Source organism: Ylistrum balloti, unplaced genomic scaffold, assembly GCF_031769215.1.
Source record: "Ylistrum balloti isolate Yb309-2 unplaced genomic scaffold, AGI_CSIRO_Ybal_v1 Utg369780, whole genome shotgun sequence".
NCBI lineage: Eukaryota > Metazoa > Mollusca > Bivalvia > Pectinida > Pectinidae > Ylistrum > Ylistrum balloti.
Window position 1 is genome coordinate 606,659 of NW_026781969.1, and position 10,842 is coordinate 617,500.

The following is a 10,842-nucleotide window of genomic DNA, read 5'->3' on the forward strand; positions in this document are numbered from 1 at the left end:
CGCTCATACCGGCAATTTCTTACTACTGGTCTTTGTTGTGTTTGTTCAGTTGTCACAACTATAGCCATGAACATGAAAACGTCGATATCACCCACCATGAATGATTCGAATTATGGATGTATCGAAATATTTTCGTTAGTCCCTTGAACTTCAATACATCGAAATTTAGCTGTAAATACAGATGTTCCTAATGCAAGTGAAAATAAATAAAATGTATACACAGTCATGTTCACGTGCATAAAACACAATTTGTAATTAACTTTTCGTTGCATCAAGACATACAAGAGTATAGTACCTTTCAAGACCAATTTACAGCTAGATTCGACAGAGCCGAATAATTAAATTGAGCTGTTCCGTCTTTCTAAGATTTCTGATGAACACACCTAAATTGTTGAAATCATTATTGACAGAAAAAAAACTAGATGGCGGGTGTACTCAAGCCAGATATTTCAACAAATTTCGTCAGTTCCATATATTTCATAATTGCAAAAGAATATCACGTCCATGTGTATTTTAAACCGTACCCCAGCATTTGTTTAAATCAAAACGGGGAAATCAAATTCCGAAAAACCTCGGGGAACCACCTTCACCAAAAGGTTCTACCACCTTGACAAATAAATCAAAGTGTGAGAAGATGTAGTGGGTTAACCACCTCTCAATAACTGGTATTTTGTATACCGATTTAGACACTTTGATCTACATCCTGTATATTTCCAAAGCGAGGTTCTGTTACATCACTTCCCGTCGGATTAAACTGTTACATCACTTCCCGTCGGATTAAAACTTATGCATGTCGATATTTCTTTGATCAATAAAGTAAATCGACAGTACAGACATGTTAATTAATATATTGTCCCTTTTTGTCCCTTTATCACAAAATATTACAACGTTACATCTGTACCAACAGTTCCGTTTTGAATTCTTTATACCAAATGAACAATCCTCCCAATATACTCCTCCATTCGAAAAGTCTTAGTTCGATAATGGGTTTTAAATTCAAAGGTACGCCCATAAAACCTCCTTTCTACAGCATATAACTTCATCATTTTTTATGAAAGAGTTTCAGTGAATCATTTGCAGGATTACACTTTACTATTTTAAAACTATATGGTAAGTAGAGACAACAATGGAAGGTATCAACGTGTGTTTTTTTGTTTGTTTTTTCCCCACTTTTATTATATCACTGCCAGTGAAATATAGAAAAATATCTCATTGATAAAAGTGTTATATTTCACTTGTGAAATTTGTTATTTTTCACAAGTGGAAAATAATACTTTCGCATACATACACCGATAACAACAGATAACACAAGTCATCTTATAAAATAGACCAATCATAAAGCCCGAAACAAAAAATTCATAAAAACCAGAAAGCTGATGGTTATTTTTACTAGTAATTCCATAGTACATTTCATTTCCATGGTAGTCAGCAAACAATGCAACTCACTTTAATTTATCAGCGATCCAACCCATTCCCCGACCGAAAATCTTGAAAGTAGGGCTAGAAATTTCGAGTGAATTTCTGTCATAAACAAAGACAGCTAGGTTGCCGTCATATTTCAGTCACGTAGTAGCTTGTGACAGGTTAAACTCTCTGAACGCTTTACGCCTAGTTTGATCTGTTAGTGACATTAATAACTAATATTTTCTAATTAAATATAAAAATAAACAAATAACTGCAAAATTATAATGAGTGGGTAGTGTTTGCGAAAAGCATAGTCAGTTTCTTCCTTTTATATCTGTCTTACATATGCAAATGATTTGGCTATTTGGCCTGTGAAAATGTAATTTGATAGTGACTTCAGTAAGACAGACGTATTTCGCTCGTGCGTCTAATATTTTTTGTACGTATTTCAATCGTGCTGCGCACTCGAAAAAGATACTAAACTATTAGACACACTTGTGACATATATTTGTATTTACTGAATTCACTATCAAATATCCTCTATCTGTGATAATATGACATCAATTTGACTATGAGGTAGATGTTATAGGGCCAAGCATTGCTTCACCCATTTACGAATGTAAATTCCACACATGGCCCTTGGTCATGAAATACTCTTTCACTTATCTCCCTTGGACTGCGATTTTTTTCATGTTGGCGTGTGTAATATTATTATGCATATTTCTATTCGAACATATGATTATTATATAAATGGTTGTTAGTGTCAGCCTTTGACTTTGGATCATCAAATTTTCATGTATATGAACTGCCAGGCACATTTCAGTTTTCGTAATAAAAAATAGTCCGTTACGTCACCAGATCAGAAGCGACACGGATGATATGAGCTGTATCTGTTTTAGTTCAGTGTGATGCTGCCACATCGTAGAAAGGACACTTTTCAGAACATCATCGAGATGTTAAGTGGCCGACAGGATTGACCAGAAAGGGAACGAAGATAGACAGTTGTAGGTATAAGGTAGGATGATATTTAAATAACACATACACATTGGTACGGATCAGTCGATTTCAGTATGGAGATTTCCAGACACTGCGTCAGCATACCAGTCTGGTGCCCGTACAAAAAGCCGATACAAGCTAAAAATAGACCCGTTTCTGCGAGTTCCATGAGCAGTAATCACAAGAATTCACAGAACAGTATGCAAGTTATTTGAAATATATCTCGTTATATATATCGTTCTTGTAAGTGATTTTCAATTGAAAACATGTTAATGCTTCAAAATTAAGCATACATAACTGTATTTAACAATACACAACATATAATCGAGAAGATCGATAATCAGGAATTTTAAAAAATCAGTCATTTACCTTGTCGTCTATAAAACATCATGATTATTAGTAATCAAATTGAACTCCAAATAACACTAAATATACCACTGAATAGTCACAATATCAAACATACGTGGTAATTCTGTTTTTAAACACAATTATTTAATCTGTATTGATCATCCTAAATATAGAATTTACGGCCTTTAAGATGATCACTCTGTACTGAAGAACTAGCACACGTGAAACGCTTACAATACCGGTTATATAATCAACATATTTATTGAGTATTTAAATGAAATACAATTCTTAACACACTAGTACAGACCTCCATACATGTAATATGTTTGTACACAATGCACTTGCAATCTACATTAGCTAATAATCAGAATACTAATAATGTTATTGATAATTATCCTACATGTAGCAGTGATAATAACCATAATACAAATATTACTATTGATAAAAACCATACCTGTAGCAGTGCTAATAACCAGAATACTAATAATGTTATTGATAATTATCCTACATGTAGCAGTGATAATAACCATAATACAAACAAATAATGTAAATATTATCATTTGATATCTGAATTTGCAAAATAATGTTATTTTAATTATCCTCAAAACATTAGCAGTGAAAATAACAATAATACAAATTATTATCTGTTGATAAAAACCATACCTGTAGCAATGCTAATAACCATAATACAAACAAATAATGTAAATATTATCATTTGATATCTGAATTTGCAAAATAATGTACGCTTTTCATTTCTCTTCTCAAAATCAGATTATTTCTAAAATATGAGCATGATTCAAAATTTAATTCATGTTCCATGAAGTTTGAATCAAACATTGAACAAATATCATTGTTTGACACGATATTAAAACAATATCACTGTCCCCACAAAAATACGACATGATATAGAGTTTGAAAGGTGGCAGCTATGATAACAGTCGTTGTTATCTCGTGATGAAGAGAAAAGCATGTTACTGATAGGAACGGTAATCGACATTACAAGCATAGAATATTAGTGTTTCCACTTTTTAAACACTTCACAAGCATAGGAACAGTGTGAACTGTTGGAGGATATTTAAACGTGTTACAAGATAGGAAATATTACTGTGGAATTCAACATAGACAAAGCATCAGATAGATATATTACTGTGGAAACTTTTTAAACACTTCACAAGCATAGAAATATTACTGTGGAGACTTTTTAAACACTTCACACAAACCATTATTGAGGGGAGACTTTGTAAACATCTCACACGGAACATTATCGAGGCGAAATTTTCGGAATATTTCACACTGGTAGAAAGATTAATGAGAACAGACTTTTTTAAAACAGAAACATTATTGAGGGGAGACTTATGAAATCTAGTTTTTTGTAAACCTGTCTGCTGAATTGGTATTTCATCAAGAATAGAAGCAATTTCCTTCATTTCCCTCCTCCTCTTGGGTGAATAGTAATAAAACTTGTAAATTTGATGTATGGTATCCTGAAACTTGGACATATATTTGATTGACTTAACTGCATCTGTAACACCCAACTCAAGATTATGAGCAACACAATGAATAGCCACTATTGGATGTCCAACCTTTTCCTCCAGTTTCTTAGCAACACCTCCTCTCTTGCCTAACATAACTGCCGCACCATCAAAATTACACCCAATCAACTTCTTTTCTAACTCATTGGATTAGATTCCTACATTGTTCAAGCCCTCTACCATACCTTACAGAACTCCTTCTACATTAGCATGTTTTAATTGAACGACATCTACAAACTCAGTACGTAAGCAACCATCATCAACAAACCTAACATAAACTGTTTCCTGCTCAATAACTGACGAATCCGTTGCACCATCTGCCAACACACATACAAAGCTTGTATTTTTCAACTTTGTAATCAGATCATCTGACATGGAGACTGCTATGTTGAATATAAATTCCCTACAACCATCTTCATTCATGTATAATTTACCCAAGTCAAGATTATTTTTAATTTGTAGTTCACACTTGGAGAAGGCAACATTTTCTTTTGCAACATAGAATGCAGTGTTAAATAGACTATGCATAATGTTTTCAGTTCTCTCATCTAATTTTGTAGCTAACGCTTTCACGCATGCTTCTAACGGTCCAATCCCTTGCACCCTTAAATGATCTATATCTAGACTTCGTTTCATACGAATCTTTTTTTGCTTTCACATTCACACCGCTGTGTGAATGCGTGGGTTTCCTTTTACATGTCTCCGTACTGCTACTGCTAGATCCAGCCGTTATGGCAGTCGTTATGGGGACATTGTGTTGTTTGTTATTTACAAGATTGTCTGTTAATTCTTGACCCTCTGACTCTTCATTTTTATTTTTTGAAGTGAAGAACGAAGTTAGTTTCTTCCGTTCCGCCATCTTAGCGCGACTTTGCTTGCTTGGTTACTAGCAAGCCTCGTTCTGAACTGATTGTTTCGAGGGTAAAATGGGTAGCGCTACCGATATATTGAACATGAAAAAATAAATCGTATTTTATTCTTGATCAATGGCGCCATGTCACTGATTATTAATTGCCCACATTTCTGAGAAAATTTGAACGAAATTCTATTTGACTGTAAGATATAACTGTTTTCAATGATAGGAAAGAAAAGTGTGAACGTTATTGTGTTTTTAGCAGCCATTGTGAACTAAGTTCGTGTGTGCTACAAGTTTACCATTTATATCACGGCCATGTCGAGCGTTCACGGAACTTCGGAAGTTGACGTTTTATTTCTAGTTAAATGTCTATGAATTAAAGGAATGGGGACTTTGCACATTTTTTAATATGAATATTTGAATGCACAATCATGAGAACATTTTTTATCAAAACCAAGGCAGTCAAAACCACTCGTCCGGTGGACAAGTATGATAACAACCCTTACTCGTCCAACCAAAATTTTACTCGTCGTGCCCGGTCGGACGAGTGTTCGATCTGACCCCTGTAATTTACACTGGTACACACAAATAACATTATATTTTAGTAAATTGCTCAATACACTAATGCACCAGTACACATATACATTACATACTATAGGATACAATAGGATATTGTATGGACGCAGGCATTAACTTGCCTCTATATCTACATCGTTACTGTTATACAGTATAAATACATAGTATATTAGGTTATACCTCCGCTGACTGATTTATAACTGGCTAAGTAATTAAATTTATCTCCCGATATACACATGTTTACACTGGTAGATACACACATCATACCTTAGTACATTGTTCAGTAATACTTATGCACCAATACACACACATTATGACGTAAGCTGTATGTGAATTGATTTGTGCGTATAATGTGACCAGTAGATCGATCGCGTTCACAGCCTAGCGATAATAGTCAAAACAGGAAACATTGTACTTCATCTTGAAAGTAAGGATGTAAAGAGAGGGCGCCAAGTTTATGTAATGATATAAAATACTTACCGATATTACGGATATACTTTTATACAAAGGGTACATTTTATATCATTTATTACGTGCACAATATCATTTCAGACGATGTACCCAGCATGGAATCAGACTTAATCAACAACCTTGAACCTCGACTTATCATCGACTTTCTGTATGAAAATGAAGTGATTACACAAGAGGAACATAATGTGTTTAACGATGTAGAGACACCAAGGAAAAACAGGAGCCGACAGTTACTTGAATGTATAGAGACTCGGGGAGACAGGGCGTTCGTTTTGTTTAAACAAGCTATTGCAGATAAACCAGAGCTATGTGAATACTACAAACAAATAAAAGACGAGAGATCATTTAGAATTCAATCACCAAGGAAAAGGAAAAGGGCTGGTGAAACTGAGCAGAACAAACTAACAAAAAGGCCATCTGTCAGCAAGCAGTATAAACGGATGAGAAAAGAAACTAAACAACTAATCCTAGCACCACGTGTTACAAGGCCAGTGTCGTCAGAACGAAAACATATCAGATATGTGGAGAAAGCATTCGATAAACTTGCCGACATGTACAACAATGGACAGAGTAGTGAGTTTGCAGTGGAATGCATCAGGCTTAGAGAATACAGACCTAATTGCTATGATACATGGTTTACTGTGGAATATATGAAGGTCTTGTTTGCACAGCGTAAATTAGATAATACTGCGGTAAAAGAGTCACTTTCTCTAGCAAAAAAACTGATGCCTAAAACCACGGATCCTATGTATTCCCAGCTGTTACTGCTATCTCCACAAACACGGAAGTACCTTTTACAACGGAAGTATGCCAAGCTACAACAGATAACGGACGACAGGAAAATGATAGTTGAATCAAACCCAGCGCATTGCACCGGAAGAGGTGCCGCATGGGTTTACTACAACGAGGGGAGAAGTAACGCGTTACAGCTCGATATGATGACAGGTACCGTTCATAACACAGGAAAATCTGTCGAAATAATGCGAGAACGCACCATCGAAAGCTACAATCGATCCCTTCAACATTTCAATGAGGATAAAGGTCAGGATCGAATATATGGCGCAGCATATGTAAAGTTCCAGCTGGTGGTGCTGCTGTTGAGATGTGGTTGTAATGGACTAGGCATGAGTAGCAAAACAAATGTGCCAAAGAAAGACGCGAAAATTGCTGACTACATAATGGAGCAGTTTGAAGGATCGAAATCTGAATTATGTCCAATTCTGGAAATGTATTTTAGCATTGCAAACTGCGATCGCATGTTCAGGAAGAATCTTCTGAATGAAGCTTTAAAAAACGCAGAACGTGCGTTGAGTCTGGCAACTGAAAACATGACGGAGTATGTGCAACCAATACAAAACCGTGTGGACTATCTCCGTCATCATACCAGCCAGGTCACAAAACCCCTCCTGAGTGAGTCTGCTACTTCAACCGAGGTATCCTACTACACTACTAGTGACAACCCTGCTAGTTCACTTTCCCTTCCGTCCGTTCGGCGTCAACTTTTTTCTTCATCTTCAAGTGAGATTTGAATAACCAAAAATTCCTAAATAATTCCGGAAGAGTAAATACAAGAAATCAGCTCGATATCAGTTTTCGAAGGGAGCATGGGATGACTTTTACTCTGTTTGATAGGAGAGTCCATAGCTTTAGCATGTACCGCGAAACTAGCAATAATACCCTCCCTTAAGCTTACAGATGGTTGTATAAAAATGGGTGCACCACAAATCATTATTTTATTTTAAGACTTTCAAGTTGACATCTTTATGCTTAAATTCAAAAGTTTCATAAGATAGAAGGGAAATAAGCTACCGTTGTTCTGCATTGAATGTCCAGAGCGAAGTTTTTAGAGATAATTTGGGCTACCTTATCAGCGAATTATGAAAACAAAACAAAATCGACTCGAAACTAGCTAGCCGAGATGTTAGGAAGTATTGATATAACATTTAAATAATTGGTTTCTGAAACTGAAGCGCGAAGTGACGTATGGTCGTGAAAGGACAACGTCTGTAGTTTGTTTATAACATATCATGAAAGAAGACTACATATTTGTGTGTACGGTTAATTTACCTTGATCCACGTCCAATGAGCAGACAATATTTTGAACATTGGGACAAAAGTATCTCATTATCAAATGAAAAACTTGACACATTGATTATGTTCCAAATACCAATATTTAGTCTTGAAAACTGTTGACACCTCTTTCAAGGTCGCCGTGTTCGTACATGTAAGATTATAACATTCGAAGACGTATGTTTAAACGTGTTGTAGCTGATGTATTATTCAAATTAGTAAAAAAATAAATGCATATTTTACATTATTAGACTAGTCTTATAATGTAAAATCCAAATCAAAACTCCAAACGGAATGGAACAATGTTCTATAAAGGCCTCATACTTTGTAATATCTTACTATATATGTATTACCAGATGATGTAAATTGTAAACACGTACATATTGCCTTATTTTGTGCACTCTGGAAATGGACAAAGTGTAAATAATCAACATCGGGCCACATACAGGCCATATACAAACACACATTTTCCTCAGTTATGCGTACTTATTCTGTGCTTATCTCTAGTTGGTACGTCGCGAGTGTCATGAGGTCAAGGGTTTTGTATTTGCTGGAGGAAGTTTATATCAAAGTAATGATGATATAATCTGCATGTGAAACTTAAACAAATGCAAGTTGGGCGTGTGTTACATCAAAAATAGCAATACTGTGAATGCGGTAATTATATCAAGTGTATTACTTCTCGTGGTAGTCTGTCTCATTGTCAAAGTAAATATGTAAAGGAGAACATTAGATTCACCGACTCATCTTCCAGCATAGGAACATGTAATTATTTATTAAATCATCTTCATATCTGTCATTTGTGAAAGAATTCGTTACTTAACCGCTTTCCTTCGTTATCATAGCCCGAATTGTGATTGAAATTAATATGTATATCTTTGCTTGATTCGCTAACATATATATATCTTTTCTCGTTGTAATATATCTAAAATTGTCAGTAAGTCTCAAAGAAATTTGAATTAATTTAAGATAAAGAACGCTTGTTCTCACGTTAAATTAAATGGCAAATGAGATAAATCGATACGTTCGCTGTGATAATCATAATCTATAGTAAACACCGCTGACAGATTAGCAGATAACGTCAGTTCTTACCATGATCCGGTAGTCCTTTTACGTCGTAGATAACATATAAAGTGTGACGAATGTTCTTGGACTGGTATACAACAGAACGGTATGAGGAATATGCTATTGAAATATTTATTGTAAGTAGTTACGATACAGGCGCAACCAAACTACATATTGTATGTCAAAATACAAAGTAATTTCACAAAAAAAAGAAAAGACTTAGTGATTTCACTTGGAACAGGTTACCTTTGTGGGTCAGATAACGACGGTAAATAACCACACGATTGATGTAAACGATATTATAATAAAAGGTTTATAAAATTACCAGCGATAGGTTATGTTAAAAAATAACGTGTATCATGAAAAGTAAGTTTAGAATAGTATCTATCACTCATACAGGAAGACACTGTTATATCTAATGTTTCAAACGGTAGAGGTGAAATTACTATGGGGCGATACTGTACATGAACAATAAAACAGATATTTTCACCAGGGAAATCTTGAATATCATCATATATTCCAACAAACCAGGGTTGATCTGGTACTTAAATGAAAGTTCCTGACCTTGTAAAGTTCACGTAGGCTGTCAGTATGAATTCCAGTTATAAAGAGAGTTTTGAATTGAGAGTATTCGGAGCAAAATAAGGGAATCAAACGATGGAAAATATTATAATTCTCAAGGATATCTTTTCATTGAAATATATATATATATTTGTTAATGTTGTACGGGGTTATAACTAGTTAAACTACCCTTATGAACATCAATTCATTTGTAGACAAATGTTTTGATACGCACGTTATGAAAACTTGCATATGGTTTTCTTTATACAGGATACATATTCTCTGTGTAATGTACCCTTTGTGTAATGTAACTGGTGTGAATGACGTGTATACAAAACTCTGATGTAAATAGCTTTGTTATTTAATAAATATTCAGAGAAGCATGTGCTATTGTGTATTCTTTCACATACTATCAATCAATGGTGTATAATGGTTATAAAGGTGAAATAGGACAAAATTTAAATGTACCCAAACTAAAAAAGAATGGACGACAAAAATACCGTTCTATTTCCCATTATATCTACACTATATCAGTTTTTTTACCCTTTTCTCTTTATTTTCTCGTCTTTGACTCGATCTACATCATCTCATCTCCTTACAATGTAAGGTCAATTCTCTCCTTTGACTCAATATGTCGTTGTTGTTTTCATCTCCCCTCCTTACAAAGTAAAGTCGATTCTCTCCTTGACTCGATCTACCGCTGTTGTTTTCATCTCCATACCGTATACAATGTAAGGTCAATTCTCTCTTTTGACCTTGTCTACCGTTGGTAGTTTATTACATATAACAGGTTACATTTTTATGATTATATACAAATACTCTCATTCTTGTCATTATGACCGTTTTTATTTCATTTAGTTACATGTAAAAACTACAAAGTATATATACCTAAAGTTCTGTGCCTAACTTCTTACAAGTCAGTTATTAAGAAAACCATGCATCTCAAGTTTGAAAGTATGCTTA

The 10,842-nt window shown here is 34.7% G+C and overlaps 1 protein-coding gene across 2 annotated transcripts; it reads left to right on the top strand.

The window, feature by feature from the left end:
* The first annotated feature begins 2,294 nt into the window (after positions 1-2,294).
* On the top strand, positions 2,295-10,260 carry LOC132544075 (uncharacterized). Of its 2 annotated transcripts, none has more exons than XM_060207641.1 (2): positions 2,295-2,419; positions 6,265-10,260. In XM_060207641.1, exon 2 carries the CDS (start codon positions 6,279-6,281, stop codon positions 7,710-7,712), a length of 1,434 nt encoding a protein of 477 aa, XP_060063624.1. In that variant the 5' UTR covers positions 2,295-2,419; positions 6,265-6,278; the 3' UTR covers positions 7,713-10,260. The 2 variants fall into 2 exon arrangements, with proteins under 2 accessions (XP_060063624.1, XP_060063625.1); XM_060207642.1 differs by having other exon boundaries at positions 2,295-2,408.
* Positions 10,261-10,842: the final 582 nt, after the last annotated feature.

What these genes read in the sequence shown, in the direction of transcription:
- LOC132544075 (XM_060207641.1), top strand. Translation starts at nt 6,279, where the DNA reads ATGGAATCAGACTTAATCAACAACCTTGAACCTCGACTTATCATCGAC.